Consider the following 23900-nt stretch of genomic DNA (forward strand, 5'->3'; position numbering starts at 1 on the left):
AAACAGACCCTTCGCTCCCTAAGAAGTCTCCTTGATGGTTCCTGTCCCTCTGTCTTTCCCACCCATGGAAACCTACTTAACATTGCCACATCTTCTGGGAAGCCATCCTGAATTAAAATTTTTCCTTTTCCCTTAAGCTCATCATATACAGTCTTTGCCTTTTTTTTTTTTTTTTTGTCCCTGACACCAGCTGTTTAATTACCATGCTACTTGTTTGCCTGTTTCCTAATCCGTTTGGTCCTCAGGGCATATTACTGTGTCCCTATAAGATGGCCTGACTCTCAGGCAGAAGCCACATAAAGCTGCTGAGACCCTTGGAATCACTGTGATGTGGCCTTTCCTGCTTCAGAACTTCACTTTGGGCTCTGTGTTCCCAGCTAGAGGGACTCCCATGCCCACCGAGTCTAAACAGGCTCCGTACTGGGTCTGGCAGAAGAGAACACCCTATTAACACAGAGAAGCCATACTTTTGAAACTTATTGACCAAATCTTCCACAAGGTTGTAAATGTCCATCCAGTTGTTGTCCACACTGCCTGACCTGAAAATGAAGAAACATGAGTCAGAGAGAGGAGTTCTATCTGTCATGTAGGAATAGTTTCTGCCTTCTCTGGCTTCGGGCAGGCCCTTTAGCAAGCTCCTCACCGACGTGGTTGATGCCTGCCACACACCCTCAGTGACCTCAGGGGTGACTTTCATCAGTGTGAGTCCTGGGAAGGTTGTCTAGTGACACCTGTGTACTTGGGACTGAGGGACTTCCAAGGATGAGGGACTTCTGGTGGCAAACCAGGATGTTTGGTCATGCTCAGCGGGGGCTGTTGGACAAATGAAGGAGGGTGCATTGGTTGTCAAAGCCAATTTTGATTGACTGGCTCTCTTGGTTGTTCATTGTCTCCCAGGTGTCTGCCCTTCTCCTGCCCCTTGAAGGTGTGTGTGATTGGGTGGGAAGCAGAGGCCTTTGGCACCACATCTCCACAAAATGCTCCTGGCTTTTCCTTTCTGTCATTCCTCCTGCTTCCTCTAGGCTACATCTAAAACTGTCAGTAGATGGTAAGGAAACTAAAGATAGATGTTTCTAATTATGTCAGGATTGTCATTCATGGAGCATGTATATACCAGGCCCTTTACATCCATGGTTTCCAATTCCAGAACAACTCTATGATACCGGCAGTATTCCCACTTTCCAGGTGAGACTCACAGGTCATGGCATTTGCCATGATTTCAATAGTTCAGATCCATCAACCCATATCTAGCTTCAAAACCCATGCTCTACTCATTGCACTAGGCAGGTCAGGATGACGCTGGTTGAGGTGGACAACTGCCGCGTAGGAAAGTACTAGGCTCTGACAACACACAATGCAGACTTTCTTTCAGAAGCTTTCATGCTAAAGTGAAAGGCAATTTCCTTAATTAATGGCAACCCTGTCTACTCTCCTCATTACTTTTCTCTCCTGTTTTCCCCCTGAGTGAAGAGGATTTTCCAAAGAAGATTGATAGGAAACAAAGGTCTTCAACTCACTCCAGAGAAGTTTCCAATTTGTGATGATTTTGAAGAAAGGCTTAGACTCTAGAATATAGCTCAACATGAGTGCTCCTGGGCACTGGAAAATTCTACAGAGACCCACAGATCCCTAGGAAGGAGGCAGTATGGAACAGCAATTGTGTGGGCTTCCAGCACACAGAACTCCAATCATGTTCTCCTGTCTCACTCTTAAATGAGATGCAGAAGATCAGCAGACATTTGACGAATCTCTGTCTTTGAAGCTTGAGGACAAAACACCCTAGTGATATAAATTACTGGGAGAATGGAAGGCATCAGGAATAATTACACAAGGGAGCTCAGCTTTAAGAAAGCTAAATTCTCTTGAAAGAACTTAATAGAGAATGAGTAAACCTCAAACAGCAAAAAACAGCATCAGTACTAGCATGGTATTAGAAGCAGGGTCTTAATCCCAGAAGAAAAATCTAGAATTTCAGATAAAAAAACAAGGCCCAGCTAATTGCTGCCTACCAGGCACTCATTCAGCTTTAAAGACACATTTATGCTCAATGTAAAGGGATTGAAGATACTCTATGCAAGTGGAAACCAAACAAACTGTATAGTTATATCAGACAAAATAGACTTTAAGCCAAAAATGGTAACAGAGTCAAAGAAAGTTATATAATGATAAAAGGGTCAATATGTAAAAAGTGTATAAAAATCATAAGTATATATGTACCCAACATATAAGCAGCTAAATATGTTAAGTAATACTAACAGATCTGAAGGGGGAAAAGAGAACACTACAATGATAGCAGGCAACTTTAATACCTCAGTTCTAGCAATGGATAGATCATCTAGACAAAAAATCCACAAAGAAACTTTGGAATTGAACCACACTATGGCCAAATGGCTTTAAAAGACATATTAGAACATTTTATTCAACTGTTGCAGAATGCACATCCTTTGCAAGTCCACACAGATTATTCTCCAGGATAGATCCTATGATAGGACACAAAACAAGTCCTAGCAAACTTAAAGAAGATTTAAATCATAGCAGCTATCTTTTCCAATGACATGAAATAAAAAACAAGAGGAAACTTGGAAAATCTACATATATGTGGAAATTAAACATACTTTTGCATGGCCAATGGGTCAAGGAAGATAAGAATGTGAAAAAACACCAAATGGGGAAAAGTGAACCCTTAAAGCTAATGGAAATGGAAACAAACAGCGAAACCTATAGAATGCTGCAGAAGCAGTTCTGAGAGGAAAATGTACAATGAGAAATGCAAATATTAAGGAATTAGCAAAATATCAAAATATTTTACTTTACCTGTCAAGGAACTGGGGATAAAAAGAACAGATGAAGCCCAAAGTTAGCAGAAGAAACAAAATAATAAGGTGCTGAAGTAAATTAAATTAGGATGAAAAGAGGAGACTTGCAACTGCTACCCCAGAAATAAAGTCATAAACTACTCTTAATAATTATATATCAACATATTAGATAACCTAGAGCAAATGGATGAATTCCTAGAAACACACAACCTGCCCAAACAGAAACATGAAGAAGCATAAAATCTGAATAGACCTATCGACCTGAATAGACTCAGTAAAGAGATTGAATCAGTAATCACAAATCTCCCAAAAGAGAAAAGCCTAGGACTAGCTGGTTTTTCATAAGTTAATGTGACCAAATATTTAATGAAGAGTTAACACCAATCCCTCCCAAACTCCTCCAGTCTCATTCTATGATGCCTGCATTTACTCTAATATCAAAGCCAGACTAATACTACAAGTACAGATCAATATCCCATATGAGCATGGATGCAAAAGTCCTCAACAAAAAATCTAGCAAACTAAATTTAGCAGCATGTTAAAAGACTTATATTCCATGACCAAGTAGGATTTAGGGTTTATTTCCACAAGGGAGACCTGGTTGTTCAATGCAAAAAAGAAAATCAAACAATGTAATTAACAGAATAGAATTAATAGATCAAAAAATAAACTACACTATCATTCCAATTGACATAGAAAAAGCATTTGATAAAATCCAACATAATTCCTTCATAAAAACACTCTTTTTAGGAATAGGAAAAAAGCCTATGATACACATAATAGGGGCCATATATGAAAAACTCACAGCTAACATCTCAGTGGTGAAAGACTAAAAGTTTTCCCTAAGATCAAAAGTAATACCAAAATGCCAAGTTTCATCATTTCAACTCGATGGAATATTGGAAGTTCTAGCCAGATCAATTAGATAAGGAAAAGAAATAAAGCTATCCAAATTGAAAAGGAAAATGTAAAATGGTTTCTGTTTTTGGGTGATGTGATCTTACATGTAAAAAACACCATAGATTCCACATACAAAAAAACTCTTTGGCTAAGAAAAGGATTCATTCAGCAAGGTTGCAGGAGGCAAAATTAACATATGATAACCAGTTACATTTTGATATACACTAACCACGAACATTCCAAAAAGGAAATTATGAAAACAAATCCATTTACAAATTATCAAACAGAACAAAATACTTATGAATAAATTTAACCAAAGAGGCAGAAGACTAGTATACTGAAAACCGTAATCCATGCTGGGAGCAATTTAAAAAGACACAAATCATTGGAAGGACATCACATATTCATATGGAATCTTAAGAGACATCAAATAGTTAAAAAAAAAAAAAGTCTTGGGGCTACTGGGTGGCTCGGTGGGTTAAGTGCCCAGCTCTTGGTTTGGCTTGGTCATGACCTCAGAGTCCTGGGATGGAGCCCTGCAGGCTCTGCCCTCAACTGGGATATTTCTAAATAAGGAAAAATCTTTTTTAAAAATCTTGGATAAAAACAAAGTTTGTGGACTCATATTTCCTGGTTTCAAAGATTTATTACAAAGCTATAATAATCAAAATAGTGTAGTGCTGGCACAAGGACAGACACATAGATTAATGAAATAGAATAAAGAGAACAAATAAACCCTCATATATATGTTCAATTGATTTTTGACAAGGATGCTAAGATTATTCAATGTGGGAAAGGACGCTATTTTCAACAAATGGTGCTAGGAAAACTGGATGTCCACATGCGAAATAATGTAGTTGGGCTCTTGCCTTACGCCTATACAAAAATTAACCCAAATGAATAAAAAACCTAAATGTAAGAGCTAAAAATATTAAACGTTTAGAAGAAAATACAGAGGAAAAGCTTCATGATGTCAGATTTGGTAATGGTATTTTGGATATCACACCGAAAAATAGGCAATAAAAGAAAAAAATAGCTAATCCAGACGTTGAAATTAAAGACTTTTGTGCAAAAGATACTATCCAAAAAATGAAAAGAAAACCCACAGAATGAGAGGGAACATTGGCAAGTCATATATCTGAAAAGGGATTGAAATCTAGAGCATACTAGGAACTCCACAACTCAACATAAAAATCAAACAACTCAATTCAAAAACGGGCAAAGGACTTCAACAGGGCATTTCTCCAAAGAAAATATACAAATAAAAGATAGTGGAGGGATAGTGGGTGCTAGTTTGTCTGGTCCCTCAAATACACCCAGATAGTTATCTGACCATTCTGAAAACCCAATAAATCAATCAATCAGAGATCTGAGAAAAGAAATGCTGTGAGTCTATAAGTAGCAAAGTGACCACCTCTTGGAAGGTAGGAGGTGCAAGGGCCTGAATCCGGGGAAATACAGCTGAAGACCGCGAGCGGGGCGAGCTACCGCCAAGCACTCCAAGCAGCGGAGTGCAAAATCGCAACCTTGAGAAGTCGGCTGCAGTGGGGAGTAGGCTTAAGCACCCTGGCTTAGAGGGCTCGGGTGCTCAGGTTGTGACTTGGGGCAGAATCCTAGGTGTGACAGTGCGGTCTCAGGATCCCTGAGGTTACAAGAAGAACAGGCTGGCTGAGTGCAGCACCGTCCCCGGCGTCCACGTGGGGAAGCCGGCAAGGGACAGTGAGTCTCAGGGCCGGCTTCCTGCTCTGTGGTCCTTAGCCTGCAAACCACTGCATGGTTGTGTGTCCACTCTCCCGGGAAGGGTCCTGCAAAAGGCAGAAGTGAGGCAATACCCTCCCCCTTCCCCCAGGGAGGAACGATGTAAGTCTGAGCTGCGGGAGTCTAAAAACTTTGGAGTTTTGAACTCAGTCCCATGCCTGAGATAAAAATGCTCAGTCATAGGCCAGGTGAATACAGAGTTGTGACAGAAACCAGGGGGACAAGAGTGATTGCTTCTCACTGAAGACTGGGAGGAGTGGACTTTCAGCTTCTGGGGTAGAGAGCAGGGCCTGTCAGTGCTGAAAGCCTTCATGGAGCAAAGCAATGTCACAGTGGAGTCCAATGCTGCTTACCCAGAGCCCCAGCACCCACGCACTGGACGTGCATCTTCACCAAGGCAAGAGCACTTGAGACTCAGTGCAGCAGGCCCCTCCCCCGAAGACCTGCACAAACAACTGGCTTGCACCAAGTTTATGGATCACAGAGTCCTGCAAAGCTTCAGCTCTGGAGGAAAACACTGGGGATCCTTGGGTGGCGCAGCGGTTTGGCGCCTGCCTTTGGCCCAGGGCGCGATCCTGGAGACCCGGGATCGAATCCCACGTCGGGCTCCCGGTGCATGGAGCCTGCTTCTCCCTCTGCCTGTGTCTCTGCCTCTCTCTCTCTCTCTCTGTGACTATCATAAATAAATAAAAAATTTAAAAAAATGTACAGCATTCTTGATATATTTTTAAAAGATTTTATTTATTCAAGGGAGACACAGAAAGAGAGAGAGGCAGAGACATAGGCAGAGGGAGAAGCAGGCTCCCTATGGGGAACCTGATGTGGGACTCGATCCCAGGACCCCAGGATCACACCCTGAGCCGAAGGCAGACACTTAACCATGGAGCCACCCAGATGTCCCATTCTTGGCATTTTTATTCTTTAGTCGTTCAGTATTATTTTTTTCTGGTTACTTTCTTATTTTTTCAATTAAAAAATTCTTTTAAAATTATTTATATAATAAATAAAATTATTTATATAATTATAAAATTATGTAATTTTAAAAGAAATTTTGAAATTTCTTTGTATCTTTGTATCTTTCCACTGTATTTTACTTTATATATATAAACATATATATATATATATTTATATATGTTATTTCTTTCTTATTTCGGGATCTAGTTTCTTTTAACAAGCAGACAAAGACACACCGAGGATCTCATTTTGTTTGTTTTGTCTTTTTCTTTTTTTTCTGTTGTTATTGTTTTATTTCTTCTTTCTTCTTTTCTGGACAAATGAAGTGGAGAAATTCACCCCGAAAGAAAGAAAGAACAGGGGCAGCCCCAGTGGCGCAGCGGTTTAGCACCCCCTGCAGCCCAGGGCATGATCCTGGAGATCCTGGATCGAGTCTCATGTCAGGCTCTCTGTATGATGCCTGCTTCTCCCTCTGTGTCTCTGCCTCTCTCTCTCTCTCTATCTATCTATCTATCATCTATCTATCTCTATGAATAAATAAATACAATCTTTAAAACAACAACAACAACAACAACAACAAAACCCGAAAGAACAGGAGGTAGGACTCACTACTGGGGATTTAATCAAGACATAAGTAAGATGTCTGAACTAGAATTTAATACAATGATTCTAAAGATATGAGCTGGGCTTGAAAAAGCATAGAAGACACTATGGAATCCCTTGCTGTAGAAATAAAAGAACTAAAATCTAGTCAGGCCAAAATTAAACATGCTATTACCAAGATACAGTCCCAAGGGGAGGCTATAAAATGAGAATGAATGAAGCAGAAGGAAGAATCAGTAATACAGAATGTAAAATTATGGAAAGTAAGGAAGCTAAAAAGAAGAGAGAAGAAACATACTGTTAGATCACGAAGGGAAACTTCCCACGAAGGGAAATTCCAGAAGGCAAATTAATATCTGCATAATAGGAATCCCAGAAGATGAGGAGAGGAGAGAGGGGCAGAAGGTTTATTTGAACAAATTATAGCTGAGAACTTCCATAATCCGGGGGAGGAAACAGGCAATCAAGTCCAGGAGGCACAGAGAACTTCCCTCAAAATCAACAGAAATATGTCAACACCCTGACATATAATAGTGCAGTTTGCAAATTCAAAGATAAAGAGAAAATCCTGAAGCAGCTGGGGACAAGAGGTCCTTAACCTACAAGGGCAGACACATAATGCTGGCGGTGGACCTGTCCACAGACACCTGGCAGGCAGAAAGGACCAGCATGATATATTCAAGGTGCTAAATGAGAAAAACATGCAGCCAAGAATACTGTATCCAGGAAAGCTGTCATTCAGAATAGAAGAAGAGGTAAAGAGTTTCTAGGACATACAAAAACTAAAGGAATCTGTAGACACTAAACTAGCCCTGTTAAGGAATATTAAAGGGGATCCCTTGGGTGGAGAGAGCCCCAAAATAACAAAGACCAGTAAGGAACAGAGACAGTCTACAGGAACAGCGACTTACAGGTAATCAAATAAATTAATATCTTTCACTAATTAATCTGAAGGTAAATGGACTAAATACTCCAAGAGACAATACCAGAATGGATTAAAAAATTAAGACTCATCAATATGCTTACAAGAGACTCATTTTTTAAAAAATATTTTATTTATTCATGAGAGACACAGAGAGAGAGGCAGAGACCCAGGCAGAGGGAGAAGCAGGCTCCCTGTGGGGAGCCCATGCAGGTCTCGATCCCAGGACCCCAGGGTCATGCCCTGAGCAGAAGGCAGACACTCAACCACTGAGCCACCCAGGTGCCCCAAGTGACTTATTTTAGACCCAAGACACCTCCAGATTGAAAGTGAGGGGGTGGAGAACCATTTATTATCATGCTCATGGACATCAGAAGAAAGACGGGGTAGCAATCCTCATGTCACACAAACTAGATTTTAAACCAAAGATTGTAATAAGGGATGAAGAAGGACGCTATACCATAGTAAAGGGGTCTATCCAAGAAGAAGATCTAGAAATTGTAAATATTTATGCTCCTAACTTGGGAGCAGCCAAATATATAAACCAATTAACAACAAAATTAAAGAAACTCATTGGTAATAGTACAATAATAGTAGAGGACTACAACACCCCACTCACAGAAATGGACAGATTGAGCAGATCAACAAGTAAACAAGGGCTTTGAATGACACACTGGACCAGATGGACTTCACAGAGATGTTGACAGCATTCTCTCCTAAAGCAACAGAATACATTCTTCTCAGGTGCACATGGAACATTCTCCAGGAGAGATCACATACTGGGTCACAAATCAGGTCTCAACTGGTACCAAGTTTGGAATTATTTCCTGAATATTTTCAGAGCACAATGCCATAGGACTTGAATTCAACCACAAGACAAAAATTGGAAGGACCACAAATACATGCAGGTTAAAGAACATTGTACTGGAGAACGAACGAGTCAACCAGAAGATTAAAGGAGAATTGAAAAAATACATGGGGCAAATAAAAATAAAAACACGAGAGTTCAAAACCTTTGGGATGCAGCAAATGTGGTCCTGTGAGGGAAGTATACAGCAATACAGGCCTTCCTCAAGAAAACAAAAAAGTCTCAAATACACGACCTAACCTTACACGTAGAAGCTGAGAAAAGAATAGCAAATAAAGCCTGAACCCAGCAGGAGAAGATAAATAATATCAGAGAGAGTGACAAACCATGAGAGACTCCTAACTCTGGGAAACGAACAAGGGATAGTGGAAGGGGAGGTGGGCGGGGGGATGGGGTGACGGGCACTGAGGGGGGCACTTGAGGGGATGAGCACTGGGTGTTATACTGTATGTTCACAAATGGAACTCCAATAAAAAATATATTTTAAAAAGATTAGGGCAGAAATCAATGATATAGAAAAAAAAACACATCAACCAAACCAGGAGCTGTTTCTTTGAAAGAATTAACAAGATAGATAAACTCTTAGTCAAACTTCTCAAAAAGAAAAGAGAAAGAACCCAAATAAATAAAAATCATGAATGAAAGCAAAGAGATCACTACCAACATTGAAGAAATACGATTATAAGAGAATATTATGAACAATCATATGCCAACAAACTGGCAGTGTGGGAGAAATGGATGCATTGCTAGAAACACGTAAACTACCCAAACTGAAACAGGAAGAAAAAGAGAAAACCTGAACAGACCCATAACCAGCAAGAATATTGAATCAGTCATCAAAAATCTCTTTTTACCCCCAACCCTAATGCCTAAGAAGAAGTCACATCCCCTTGGACTGTGCCAAATATCATTGAGGAAGACCTGCCCGGAACAACTCCGAAGTCCCTCCACAGGACAGTGAGGAGGGACTTACTCCAGTGGCAGGGGGGCTCCCAGCTCTGTCGGCTCTGCTGGAAGCTGGTGGCTGCGCATGCATCTCCCTAGTCATCAGCCTCCATGGAGCATAAGAGAAATCCGAGGCATTATAGACTGGGGGGCTACAAGCGGGGCACCCGGGAAGCCTGAGTCCTGTCACCCCCACCCCCCTGGGGCTACTCCAACCGACCTCCAGACCCCATCCCCTTCCCAGGAGATTGCAAATGCAAAGGTCTTCCCTACTCTACATTCTGGGGCGGTTTTGAGGATGAGCGAAGTGCAATGGAAGGGCTCTGGAAGCCAAATATGCTTCAGTCACACCCACAGTCACACCACGGATAGTACTGACCCCGTAAAGTTCATTCCCAACCCAACAGACAAGTGGGAAATGGCACCAGGACAACATCCCCGATCTTTCCAAGCATGGCAAGTCCACCCCCTCCCTTCTTTGAGGGGCACAAGGTGCCTAGCGCACAGCCCGGCTCCCCAGGATGACACCCGTCAGACCCAGCTGTCCCAAAGCACACACAAGCTGAGACGCAGTGTCCAGGTGGTTGAGGAAAGAAGCAAAAGCCTTGGAGGGAAAGCCAAGGACTTTCTAAGCAGTGACGCTCTGAGCCCCCCGAGGCGACAGGGCATCTCCCTGGCACCCAGCACAAAGAGAGTCCGCTCCAGGGAAAAGCACCACAGCAGAGGACCACACAGACACAAACCCAGCTGGTTTCTAATAACCGCCCAGAAGGAGCTCCTGGCCATCACCTGCCCCTCTCCCTGCTTAAGGGGCATGCAGAGGGTCTTATCTTGGGTTTGATCAAGACTGTCCCCACCTCCCCTTTTCCAGAGGCTGGGGTCTCCTTGAGCCCCTTCATGTAAGCAGTAACATGACAGCAGAGGACCACACAGCAGGAGCTGAGATCCAGGCAGCTCGTGGAACCGCCCAGGGCAGCTCTCCCCCCCGCAGCGCCTCCATCTCCTCGAGGCGCCAGCGGGGCACAGGGCCAGGCCTTGTCACAGGACGCACTGAGAGCCACCCACGAACCCATGGCGCCTTTTTTCTTTTCCAAAAGGAAAATGCCTGAGAACCAGTTTGCGGGGCTCTCCCGCCCCGGGAACAGGGGGCTGCAGAGGTTCCTTGGGGGTGCCGAGGCCGCGCCCTCCACTCCCCGCTTACCGCCCCCCCCCCCCCCCCCCCCCCCCCCGGGTACGGGCGGGCACTCACTTGTCCAGGATGAAGTACAGGTCGTACTCGCTGTGGCAGGGCTTCCCCTGCTCCTCGCTGCGGCCCTCGGGAGCCGAGTGGCTCGAGTGGCTCGGGCCCCTCCGGTGGTGCGGCGCCTTCTCGTGCGTGTGCAGGTGGTGGCGGTGGCCCTTGTCCCTCTGCGCCGGGCCGTGCAGGTCGCCCGAGCCGCCCCGGACTGTGGGGTGCAGGCTCCTGGCTCTGAGCAGCGGGGGCGGCAGCACGAGCAGCAGCAGGAGCGCGGGGCCCGGCACCCCCAGGCCGCAGCTCCCCATCCCAGGCGCGCAGCGGCCGCCTCCGCGCAGCCCTCCCGCGGGGCCTCCGCCCCTCCAGACCTTCCCAGGCGCCCTTCGACTCCACCTGCTACCTGCCCTCAGGTCGCAAGAGGCAAGCGGCTGGCTCTGGGGCGATGGCCCCACTACCTGCTCGCCCCTCTTCCCGCGCCCCGGGCAGGCGGCCTTGTGTGATGAGCAGGAGGGTTGGCATGGTGACTTTGTGACCTGCAGCTCTGCTCAGTGTCCTGCCTGCCAACAGCCCCAGGCGGGAGTCCTGGCATCTCTGGACGAGCGGCAAGACGAGGCTGCCTTTTGTCCCTCATCCTAACCCCCCAGGTGGCCATTAATGCTCGAGACCCCGCCTGTTTATAACTCCAAGCAGGCCGCTGAGGTGGTTTAGATGAGGACGTCCCTGTGGATGAGGAGGTCAAGAACTATGTAGCTCCAGAATGGTAATGGTCATCCGTGGGAACACTGAAGTCATTCATGGGCATGGAAGGATCTAGAAGGTCTAGAAGGTTCATGTAAGCATTCCAAAGTCCTTTGTGAATGGGGGACATTCCGGTTACCTCCTGCTGTGTAACAAGCCACCCGGACAGGTGACATACAAGAGAATCGTTTCCTCTGTGCGCAGGTTCTGTGGATCAGACTCGCAGAGAGAGCCGAGTGGGGAGGGCTTGTCCCTGCTTCGCGGAAAACACAGAAAACCCACTTGCTCTTTCATATAAATTTTGGAAGTAGCACATCCTCTTCGCTTCCCCCAAAGGACTACTACTTCCTCTCTTCTCCTTCCCCTCCCCCTCCTCCTTCTACTGCTTCTTCTTATCCTCCTCCTCCTCCTCCTCCTTTTCCTCCTCTTCCTCCTTATTCTCCTTCTCCTTCTCCTCCTACTCCTCCTTCTCCTCTTCCTCCTCCTTCTTCTTCTCCCCTCCTTCTCCACCCTTCTCTTCTTTTTATCTTCTTCTCCAACTCCTCCAACTCCTCCTCCTCCTTCTCCACCATCTCCTCCTCCCCCTCCCCCTCCTCCTTCTTCATCTCCTTTTCTTCTTCTTTCCCTCAACTCCCCCTCCTCCTTCTTCTTCTTGATGACCTCTTACGTTTTATGTAGATCATAGGCTTATGATTTTCCTAAATTGATTATAGTGATCACACCCTCAGCCCTTGATAACAGTAAGAGCTGAGATTGCTATGGGCTATACTTTCAACATGTCCATTGTTCCTCATTTGTCCAATTTTGAATTCATATTGGCATTTGTCATTTGTTTTAGTTGTCTGATTTTATGAAAAGTCTCTCAAACTATATGATCACAGTAACAATAAATATATAGATACCCTTGGTTGGATTTGAATCTGCCATCTGGACTACCAAAATCAACAAACCTGGCAATGTCTCTATTTACACCTTTTCCAGTGCCTTCCATATGAATTTCCCTATGAAGACCTTAACTTTTTTGTCAAGTGCCTTCCCTAAATATCTTCTGTTTCTTCTGTTATTGAAAATGGCATTTAAGGGGATCCCTGGGTGGCGCAGCGGTTTGGCGCCTGCCTTTGGCCCAGGGCGCGATCCTGGAGACCCGGGATCGAATCCCACATCGGGCTCCTGGTGCATGGAGCCTGCTTCTCCCTCTGCCTGTGTCTCTGCCTCTCTTTCTCTCTGTGTGACTATCATAAATAAATAAAAAATTTAAAAAAAAAAAAAAAAGAAAATGGCATTTAAAAATTAATGCTTTCAAACTTTATTGGTGCTGTGGACAGTTATATTAATTTATTGATTATTCATACAACTTGCTAAGCTCCCTCATTCTGAAATATATATCTTTTGGTTTTTATAGAAACCAAAACCAGAAACCAAAAACATTGCTCTGACTAGTTCTCCAATGACATGTTGACTGGAACCTGTGATGGAGGCATTCTTGACTTTAAAAAGAATACTTCTAATATATCACTATTAAGAATAATATTGATGGAAGGCTTTTGGTAGAAATTCTGTATCAGATTAGAGTATTTCCTAGGTTGGCTACAAATTTTGAATAAGTGATGAATTTTTTATATATTTTTTGCATATTGTGATGAATATATATTTTTCACCAGTAATCTATTAGTATGATGTATTGCATTAGTGCATGTGAAACTAATTTTAACATTTAACAGACAAAACCTATCCTGGCCTTGGTAATTTTTAAAAGTACTGCTGGATTGAGTTTACTATTAGTTTAATTTTTTTTTTACCTACAACCGTGAAAAATTGGCTTATAATTTCCTATTTTTGTCCTGTTCTGATCTGATTTTGATATTATGTAATACTAGCTTTATAAAATGCACTTGGGAGTGTTTTTACTTTATTTTCTCTTGGAAAGACTTTGAATATGATCACAATAATCTACCCCTTGAATATTTGGTGTGATATCATCTATTCTTGTTTTTTTGTGATGTTGATAAACTACTGATATAATTTATTTAATATATACTGAATGTTGTGGACCGAATTCTGCCCCTTGCCCTCATTTATATTTTGAAGTCCTAATGCTAATGTGACTGTAATTGGAGATATGGTCTTTAAGAAGGTGACTGAGATTAACTGATATTACATGTGGACTCTAATCCCATAGAACAGGTGTCCTCATAAGAAATCTTAGAGCTCTTTTTTCACAGACACACAGAGAAGGGGACCATGTGAGGACATACCAAGAAAGTGGCCACCTATAATCCTGGAAGAGAATCCACATCAGAAGCCAGCCCTGATTGCACTTTGATCTTAGTCTTCCAGCCTGTAGACTGAGAAAATAAATTTCTGTTGTTAAAGCCACTCAGCCTGTGGTACTTAGTTACAGCGACCAAAGCAGACCAGCATACTGTGCTATTTTAGTGTTTCTATTTCTTTATTATTATTCATTTATTTTTAAAAGATTTTATTTATTCATTCATGAGAGACACAGAGAGAGAGGCAGAGACACAGGCAGAGGGAGAAGCAGGCTCCCTGCAGGGATCATGACCAGGATCATGACTGGAGCCAAAAGCAGATGCTTCACCACTGAGCCACCCAGGTACCCCTCTATTTCTTTCATAAATCATTTTAGGTGTCATGTATAGTGGTATAAAGTTGTTCAGAATATACTTGATTTTTATATTTCTGCTCTGTACTAATCTTTATAATTTCTACTGTAACTTAGTCTTTTCTTACTGTATGCATTCACAACAGGGACGATTTTCACCCTCCTGAGGGTGAAAATTAGTCTTAACTTTTTAAAAGTATGAAGCACAACACAGAGATATAGAATATATCTCCATTATCATTGTTGTTACTATTATTTCACCTTTTATTTAATCCAATTTATGTTAAAAAAAAAACAGGCATTTTGTAGAATTTCCCACATTTCCGATTTGGTCAATTGTTTCCTAATCATCTCATTACCTTTTATACTATCATCAAGTTTCCCGTAAGCCAGTAGTTAGAAGCTAGAAGCTTGGTGAATTTTTGGTTCATTTTGGTATTGTTGATATTATTCTTCCTGCATTACGTGTGGAGACACATGTTGATAGTTGCACTCTTACTGATGCTAAGATCCCATTGGTCAATGGGATCAGGTTTGTGAGTCTGTTACACTGTTAAATCCTCTAGCATTTCAATTCATGATTAAATCCTCTGACATTTTATCTGATGGTTAAAACTACTATAGATATCTGAATCTATAATTTCAATAAGAGTTGCAAAATAGTTATTTCAAATTTTATTTTTTCTTCTGCATTTATTAACCAAGATTCTTTTTCCCAGTTTTATTTAGATGTAATCGACATACAACATTGTATAAGTTTAATGCCTACAGCATAATAATTTGATACAGTGTTGAAATGGTTACCACAATAAATGTAGTTGACATTCATCATCTAATGTAGATACAAAAAAGAAAAAGAAACAAAGTTTTTCCTGTGGTGAGAGTTCTTAGAATCCACTGTCCTAAACACTTTCAAATATACAGTAAAGCAGTGTCGTGCTTACACTTCTATTACTTGTTTATTTTATAAACAAGTGCCTCCTCCTATTCCTGCCTCTGGTAACCACAAACATGATCTCTTCTTCTATGTTTTTAATTTTTTTTATTTTAGATTTCACATATAAGTGAGACCATACAGTATTTGTATTTCTCTGATTTATTTCACTTACCGTAATGCTCTCAGTTTTCGTTCATGTTGTTGCAAATAGCAGGATTTCCTTTTTCTGGATGAATAATATTCCATTTTATACATATGCCACAACTAGTTCGTTCATTCAGCACTTGGTGGCCACTAGGTTGCTTGCATGTCATGGTTACTGTAAATAATGGAGTAATACACATGGGGGTGCAGATATCTCTTCCACATATATATTCCCAGAACTGGGATTGCTGGATCATATAGTAGTTCTATTTTAAAATTTGGGGGGAAACTTATATTGGCTCTACAAATTTACAATCCCACCAATAGTGCATAAGTGTTCACCTTTTTCCACATCTTTACCAGCACTTGTTACCTCTTATTTTTTTGATGATAACTATTCTAACAGGCATGAGTGAAACATTATTGTGATTGTGATTGAATTTCCCTTTTGATTAGTGATGTTCATCACCTATCATGTACCTGTTGGCAATTTATATATTTTATATGGAAAAATGTTTAGATCCTTTGTTTATTTTTTGAATTAGAGTATTTGTTTCTTTGCTATTGAGTTATGTGTTCTTTATATACTTGGGGGCATTTTAACAATATTAATTCTTCCAATCTATGAACTTGGGATACATTTCCATTTATTTGTGTCTTCTTAAATTTCTTTCATTAATATCTTTAAATTTTCAGTATAGAGATCTTTTGCCCGTTTATTAAATTTATTCCGAGGTATCTTGTTTTGATATTACTGCAAATGGGATTACTTTACTTCTTTTTGGATAATGTGTGGTTAAATGCTTCTTATCAGACATATGGACATTTGCAAAATTTTTTCCCATTCTGTAAGTTTTTTTCATTTTGTTGATTGTTTCTTTTGCTCTTTGGAAGCCTTTGAGCCTGATATACTCCAACTTATTTATTTTTGCTTTTGTTGCTGTGCTTTAGATGTCATATCCAAAAAATCATCAGCAAGGCTAATGTCAAGAAGACTTTTCCTACGTTTTTTTCTAGGAACTTTATGATTTAAAGTCTTATATTTAAATTTTTAATCCATTTTGAGTTCATTCTTGTGAGGGTTATAAGATAGATAAGATAGGGGTGTACTTTCATCCTTTTACATGTGAATCCTATTTTCCCAGCACCTTTTATTGAAGAGATCATCATTTTCCCATTGAGTATGCTGAGCTCCCTTGTCAAATATTAGCTGCCTGAATATTCATGGGTTTATTTCTAGGCTTTTGATTCTGTTCCACTGGTCTGTGTGTCTGTTTTTATAGTGGTACCGTACTGTTTTGATCGCTATAGCTTTTATAATACACCTTGAAATCAGGAAGTATGATGCTTCTCTCTTTGCTCTTCTTTCTCAGGATTGTTTTGGTTACTTGGAGTCTTTTGTAGTTCTGTATAAGTTTTAAGATTGTTTTATATTCTTGTAAAAATGCCATTGTAATATTAATAGGGATTGCATTGAATTTATAGATGGCTTTCGGTAGTATGGATATGTCAATAGTATTAATTCTTCCAACCCATGATCATAGTTCCTTTCCATTTATTTGTCTTCAATTTCTTTCATTAATGTCTTTAAGTTTTCAATGTAGAGATCTTTTATTTCCTTGGTTAAATTTTCCTAAGTATTTCATTGTTTTGATGCTATTGTAAGGGGATTGCTTTCTTTATTTATTTTTGGGTAATTTGTTGTTAAATACTTGCATTCATATAGAAATGCTACTATTTTGTATATGTTAATTTTGTACTCTGCAACTTTACTGTATTCAAAATTAGATATAATAGTTTTAAGTGGAGTCATTAGGATTTCCTATATACAAATTCATCTCATCTGCAAATGGAGTCAATTTTACTTCTTCTCTTCCAATTCTTTTTTTTTTTTAATTTATTTATGATAGTCACAGAGAGAGAGAGAGAGGCAGAGACACAGGCAGAGGGAGAAGCAGGCTCCATGCACCAGGAGCCCGACGTGGGATTCGATCCCCGGTCTCCAGGATCGCGCCCTGGGCCAAAGGCAGGCAGCAAACCGCTGCGCCACCCAGGGATCCCTTCTCTTCCAATTCTGATGCATTTTTCCTCCTTACCTTACTGCTCTGTCTGGCTAGGACTTCTAGTGCTGTGTTGAGTTGGAGTGGTGGGAGTGGATATTCTTCTCTTTTCTGATCTTAAAGGAAAATATTTCAACCTTTCCTAGTGAGTATGATAGCTATGGGTTTGTCCTATGTGGCCTTTATAACGCTGAAGTATGTTCCTTCTCTACCTAATTTGTTAAGAATTTTTATAATGAGTAAGTTTGAATTTTGTCAAGTGCTTTCTCTTCATCTGTTGAGATGGTCATATGATTTTTTCATTCTATTAATGTGATATATCACATTTATTTATTTGTGGGTGGTGAACCCATTCTTGCATGTTGTGGATAAATGACACTTGATCATGATTAATGATCCTTTTAATGTGCTGCTGAATTTGATTTGCTAGTATTTTTTATATATATATATTTTTTTAATTTTTATTTATTTATGATAGTCACAGAGAGAGAGAGAGAGGCAGAGACACAGGCAGAGGGAGAAGCAGGCTCCATGCACCGGGAGCCTGATGTGGGATTCGATCCCGGGTCTCCAGGATCGCGCCCTGGGCCAAAGGCAGGCGCCAAACCGCTGCGCCACCCAGGGATCCCTGATTTGCTAGTATTTTATTGAGAATTTTGCATCAGGGACGCCTGGGTGGCCCAGTAGTTGGGCACCTGCCGTTGGCTCTGGTTGTGATCCCGGGATCTGGGATCGGGTCCCTTATTGTGCTCCCTGCAAGGAGCCTGCTTCTCCCTTTGCCTATGTCTCTGCCTCTCTCTCTCAGTCTGTGTCTCTCATGAATAAATAAATAAACATTTTTTTAACAAGAGAATTTTGAATCTATATTTGCATCAAGGATATTGATTTGCAGTTTTCCTTCTTGGTAGTATCCTTTCTGGCTTTGGTATGAGGGTAATGCTGGCCTCATAAAATGAGTCTCTGAGTATTTTCTCCTCTTTGATTTTTTTTGGGGGGGGGGGAGATTTGGAGAAAGATTTGGCATTAAATTCTTTTTAAAAATTTAGTAAAATTCACCAGTGAAGCCATCTGGTTCTGGGCTTTTCTTCATTGGGAAATTTTTGATTACTGATTCAGTCTGCTTATTAGTAATTGGTCTGTTCAGCTTTTCTATTTTTGTTCTGATTTAATCTTGGTAGGTTATATGTTTCTAAGAATTTTTCCATATCTTCTAGGTTGTACAGTTTGTTGGTACGTATTTATTCATAGTGGACTCTTATGGTCCTTTGTACTTCTGTGGTATCAGTTACAATGTTTCCTTTTTCATATATGATTTTTTTTATTTGGTCCTCTTTTTTTTCCTTGGTTAGTCTAGCTATAGGTTTTTCAGTTTATCTTTTCAAAGAACCAACTCCTAGTTATGGTAATTTTCTATTGTTTTCCTGTTTTCTATTTCATTTATTTCTGTTCCAATCTTTATTATTATTTTTTTTCTGCTGCTAACTTTGGGCTCAGTTTGTTCCTCTCTTTTTAGTTCCTTAAAGTGCAGAGTTAGGTCATGTATTTGAGATCTTTCTTGTTTTGTAAAGTAGGCATTTATTGCTGTGAACTTCCTAGAATTGTTTTTGCTGCATCCCAAAAGTTTTGGCTTGTTGTGTTTCCATTTTCACTTATCTCAACATAATTTTAAATTCTTCTTTTAAGGTCTTCTTTGATCTATTAAATTATTCAGGACATTGTTTAATTTCTATGTATTTGTGAGTTTTCTGGTTTTCCTCCTTTTATTGATTTTTTAGTTTCTTGCCATCGTGGTGAGAGAAGATACTTGGTATGATTATAGTCTTCTTGCATTTGCTAAAATTTGCTTTGTGGCCTAAAGCATGGTCTATTCTAGAAAAAGTTTCATGGGCTCTTGAGAAGAATTGAATTCTGCTCTTTTCAGATAGAATGTTGTATATATATCCGTTAGGTCTGGTCTATAGTGTTCAAATCCACTGTTTCCATATTGATTCTGTCTTGATTTATCCACTATTGGGAGCGGGGTATTAAATTCCCCAAAGTATTTTTGTATCGATGTTCACTTTTCATTTTAGTTCTGTTAATTTTTGCTTTATACACTTAGGTGATCCGAAGTTGGGTGCCTAAATATTTACAATTGTTATATTTTCTTGATGGACTGATCCCTTAATCGTTATATAATGACCTCTGTTTCTTTTTTACCGTTTTTGGTTTAAAGTCTATTTTGTCTCATTTAAGTATAGCTACCTCTGTTGTTGTTATTGTTGTTTAAAAAAAAGATTTTATTTATTCATGAGAGACACAGCGAGAGAGGCAGAGACGTAGGCAGAGGGAGAAGTAGGCTCCACGCAGAGCCCGATGCAGGACTCAATCCCAGGATCCTGGGATCATGCAGAGTTGAAAGCAGATGCTCAACCACTGAGCCACAGGTGCCCAATCTGCCAACAGTCTTAACGAGGTTTTCTCCTATGTAACTTCTTTTCTCTAGCTGCTTTCAAAATTCTTTGTCTTTGATTTCTACAATTTAATTATAATGTGTCTCAGTGTATCCCTACTCAGATTTAACCTGTTTAGGGTCCTTTGTATTTCGTGGATCTGGATGTACACTACTCTTCCCAGATTTGAGAATCTTGTGGCCATTATTGCTTTAAATATACTTTCTGTCCCCTTCTCATTCTCTTTTCATGCTGGAATTACCATAGTGCAGATACGGGATTTCCTTTCTCTTTTCCGTTCTTTTTGACTTTTGCTCCACTGACTGGATAATTTCAAATGTCCTGGCTTCTAGACCATTGAATGAGTCTTCTTTTGAAGCTCCCTATTGAATTTTTCATTTCAGTCATTGTAGTTTTTTTTTTTTCATTGTAGTTTTCAATGCAAGGGTTTTTGTTGGATTTCTTTTGATGTTTTCTATTTCTTTGTTGAATTTATCATTTTGTTCATACATTGTTGTCTTAAGTTTATTTAGTCATCTCTCTGTGTGTTCTTGCAGTTTACTTCTTTAACAAGATTATCCTGAATTCATCTGACACTTATAATTCTCCATTTCTTTAGGATAGGTTATTAGAGTTATATATATATTTGTTTCCTCTGGTGATGTCATGTTTACCTGATTTTTTTTTTTTTGTGATTCTTCATTTTTTATGTTGATATCTGCATGTTGGAGTAAATGATCTCCTTTTCCAGACTTTACTGGTTCACTTCAGCACAGATAGTTCTTCAACAGACAGTGCAGTTCAGGTTTCTGAATGTGTCTGCTGTCATGTCCTTAGACAGGTGAGGCTTGTTATCAGAGTCTATTTTAGGGCAGGGCCGCTGACTGCGCTCTGAGGTCGGGCGTTTGTTGCTAGTGGCTGAGAACCATGGGCTTAGTTATCTCCCCACATGAAACTGTGGAACAGGGCTGCAGTTGCCTGGGTTCTCTAGTCCGGCTCACTGGAGGATTGGGACTGACACTATATGCTGTAGTAGGTGGGGCTGTGAATCAGTTTCCCTGCCCTGATGTGGCAGTAGAATAGGTCTAGGGTCAGCACAGCTCATTGTTTGGGGATATGAAGCAGGAAAGACTATGCACTGAATTCCATGGCCAGACAGGGTCACTGGGGTCTTGCTCTGTAGATGGGGAGAACCATGGGCTGTGTTCTCTGCTGAAGTGTCACCGTCGCCATGGCTGCTGGGGGGCTTCTGTGGTCTCCTGTGTGCCCCAGTTAGGTTCCATGGAAGGGGAGGCTGAACGCTATATGAACAGGTGGGGCTGTGGATGAATTTCCTTGCCTGGGCAGAGCCACAGAACCAGCTACAAGACCATAAGGCTTTATTTGTGCTCTTGGCTCAATTCAACCTACACCAGAAGTTCCTTGGGCAAAAGGTGTCACTAGCTTTCCTTTGCAGATGACCAGCTGTGCACACCAGAGCATCTGTTCAAGTGTTGCTGGTCTGTGCAGTTTCCTGAGGATTCAGCTAGGCTTTCTGGTTAAGTGGGCAAGGAGCTATGGGTGGGCTGGGGCTTAGCAGTGGGTGGGGCTATGAATGAGTGAATGAACTGGCTGGGCAGACTAGGAGAGGCAGCTCCAAGCAGTCCTGCAGATATTCGTGGTCAGGCTTTCTGGTCAGGAGGGGCCTGGAGCCTCACTCAGCAGAGTGTGTTGGGTGGGGTTGGGGACTATGAATTAGTTCCCTGACTAAGCAGAGCATGAGAACTAGGCTCCCAGGCCAGAACTCTTTGTGGTCTTAAATCAAGCATCAACTTGCTCCCCAAAGTTTGCTGACCAAATGGTGCCTCTGGCTGTTCTCTGCAGATGATCAGGTCTGTTTGCTGTACTCTCTGCTCAAGTGTTGTTGGCTGTGCAGCTTCCAAGTGTTCTAGATAGGGTTTCTGGAGCTGCACTCAGCTCCCATGCCTGGGTGGGAGCAGACCAGGCTCTCAGGCCACACAGAACATCTACTGAATGACTGAAGTCATTTATTGAATGATTGACTCAGGGCTGGTTTTCCTTTCAGTTCCTCCAGGATTTTCTTGTCCTTAATCTTATTTGCTCTGCATCCCTGGCTCAGTGCAAGCACCAACCCACATACCTGACTGCAGTTGCACCAACAATTTCAGTTATGTGAGACTTTACTTCCCTATTTATCTTCCTTCACTAAAGGGGAAAAGATTTTTCAAGCCTTGGTACAAACTTAGCCTAATCAGAAACCATTCCATTTAATTTCCAGCATTTCTACCTTCTGCAGTCCAACCCTCCAAGGGTAGTTAAGCTCCCTGATACCTATGAATTGTGAGGTCACAGACCTGCCATTTCATATCTGAGTGAAATGGCTTGGGGAGGGCAAGGAGGCAGGACAGCTCCAGAGCCTTGGAATAGGTAATAATGAAATGGGGTCCATGATGGTTCATTCCTCACAATGCAGCACTTCCTAGGGTGGTCGCTAGAACCCTGCTTTGTAGCCCAGGAGGGTTGGGCTACATAAGGGAGAAGTACCCCTATGATAGGGAAGACCAGAATGGTCAGATACCCCGTCAACTTGGGGAGCTCAGTTTTAGAGTTTCAAAAATCATCATTTCATGATCCTGTGACCTAGGGCTCATGAAAGGTTGGAGAGTCTGGGATTGAAATCAGGTCCTTTCAATAGGAAGACCACGAAGTGGTACTGAGAGATGTCTGTGTGACTCTGAGGGCTGTCTTGCTGGGCTCACACTGAAAAGATCCACGGAGGACAAGAGAACCCTTCTCAGGGCACACACAGCAGAGTGACGAGGACGAGCAGATGGTGTCAGGGGGTGAGAGCCCAGAATGAACTGAGGCTATTGAGGAGCGCGGAGGGACAGCAAAGGGTCCCTTAAACAGGCACAGGAGCAAGGAGAACAAGGGCTGCATAGATCCATGGAACGTCCTGAGTGTATCCTCCAGGTGCAAAGGCAGTAGTAGGTCCACATAGGAGGAAGGAGAGGGGCAGCACCAAGCAGCTGTGTTCTTGACCTAGAACGCACTGGCCAGGGCATGACCCGACCCCGGAGATGACATCACGTACCCGCCCAGGCCATCTGAGAGGTGGATCACAGGAGAGGTGCATGAAGCCTGGAGCTGGATGAGACTCACAGTCTGACGTTGACCCTGGGGAAGGCCCGTGAGTCCTTTGACAAGAGATGAGCATCTGGGGCTGGCATGGGCTCCTTGGGGACAGGCCACGTCTGGCCACATCAGGCCACATCATTTTCTTCTCCTCCTTCTCATTATAACTATTAAATATTCATCATCAGATTTCTTCCTCCTTTTGTTTCCATTATTAAGACTTAGATAATACCACGGGTAGAGCTAGAAGTTGGATGGATATCTAAAACTGCAATTGGAAGAATCCAGACCCACAGCAGTCTCAAGAATCTGGAAGGCAGTGCTGTGTTTGGCATTTGGAAGTTTGAGGGTGAATGCACATGTAACTTCCCTCCTGCAGTTACTGTAAAAATTGTGTGCAATAAAGTGTTAAGCCTCTGGCATGTAGCCATTTACACAGTCAATAAATGGGGACTTCTGTCCCCCTTCAGGGCCATCTGGTAGAGGAAACATCATTATTCCCATCTTTTCGATGAGGAAACAAGCATTGGGAGGTTAAATAACTTGCCCAAGAGATTAAGTAACAGCCAGGGAGTGGGGAAAGAGGTTGTATTCATATTTCAAAGATGTTTTGGGCTTTTTCCAAAGAGCAAAATTTGGCCCAAAGCCCACACACCCAAGCCCTTCACGACCGATGAAGAGCAAGCTGTGGGGAGTGGGAGGCATCCATGTCTGCATCCAGAGGACACCAGGTGCGTTATCCTGGCGGGAGCAATATGGATATATCTCATATATAGAGTCATGGCCTGCAGTGGGGGTTCACTAGGATGAAGTTGAAGCACGGACACTGTC

General features: G+C 41.8%; 2 protein-coding genes and 1 long non-coding RNA gene across 10 annotated transcripts in view; 1 reads left to right on the forward strand and 2 right to left on the reverse strand.

Annotated features, from left to right (window-relative positions):
• ANTXRL (ANTXR like) overlaps positions 1–11793 on the reverse strand; it is a 31193-nt gene extending 19400 nt beyond the window's left edge. The window contains exons 1-2 of one of the 3 annotated variants that reach the window (XM_072823913.1): positions 11016–11793; positions 468–539 (exon numbers count right to left, since the gene is read on the reverse strand). In XM_072823913.1, coding sequence (XP_072680014.1) covers positions 468–539; positions 11016–11308 — 365 coding nt within the window. In that variant the 5' untranslated portion in view covers positions 11309–11793. The remainder of the gene's footprint in view (positions 1–467; positions 540–11015) is intronic. The other 2 variants (XM_072823914.1, XM_072823912.1) reach the window with 2 other exon arrangements.
• Positions 11529–23260, forward strand: LOC140632169 (uncharacterized). Its single transcript, XR_012029692.1, has 3 exons — positions 11529–11832; positions 13961–14352; positions 22981–23260. It is a non-coding gene; the product is annotated as an uncharacterized lncRNA (long non-coding RNA).
• Positions 13966–23900, reverse strand: part of LOC140632165 (uncharacterized) — a 34745-nt gene continuing 24810 nt past the window's right edge. For 2 of the 6 annotated variants that reach the window (XM_072823911.1, XM_072823909.1), the window contains one exon: positions 23643–23895. In XM_072823911.1, the coding sequence (XP_072680012.1) occupies positions 23848–23895 (48 nt within the window). In that variant the 3' untranslated portion in view covers positions 23643–23847. Of the gene's footprint in view, positions 23896–23900 lie in introns of all 6 variants that reach the window. The other 4 variants (XM_072823908.1, XR_012029689.1, XR_012029687.1 and 1 more) reach the window with 4 other exon arrangements.

This window comes from Canis lupus, chromosome 4 (genome assembly GCF_048164855.1).
Source record: "Canis lupus baileyi chromosome 4, mCanLup2.hap1, whole genome shotgun sequence".
Lineage (NCBI taxonomy): Eukaryota > Metazoa > Chordata > Mammalia > Carnivora > Canidae > Canis > Canis lupus.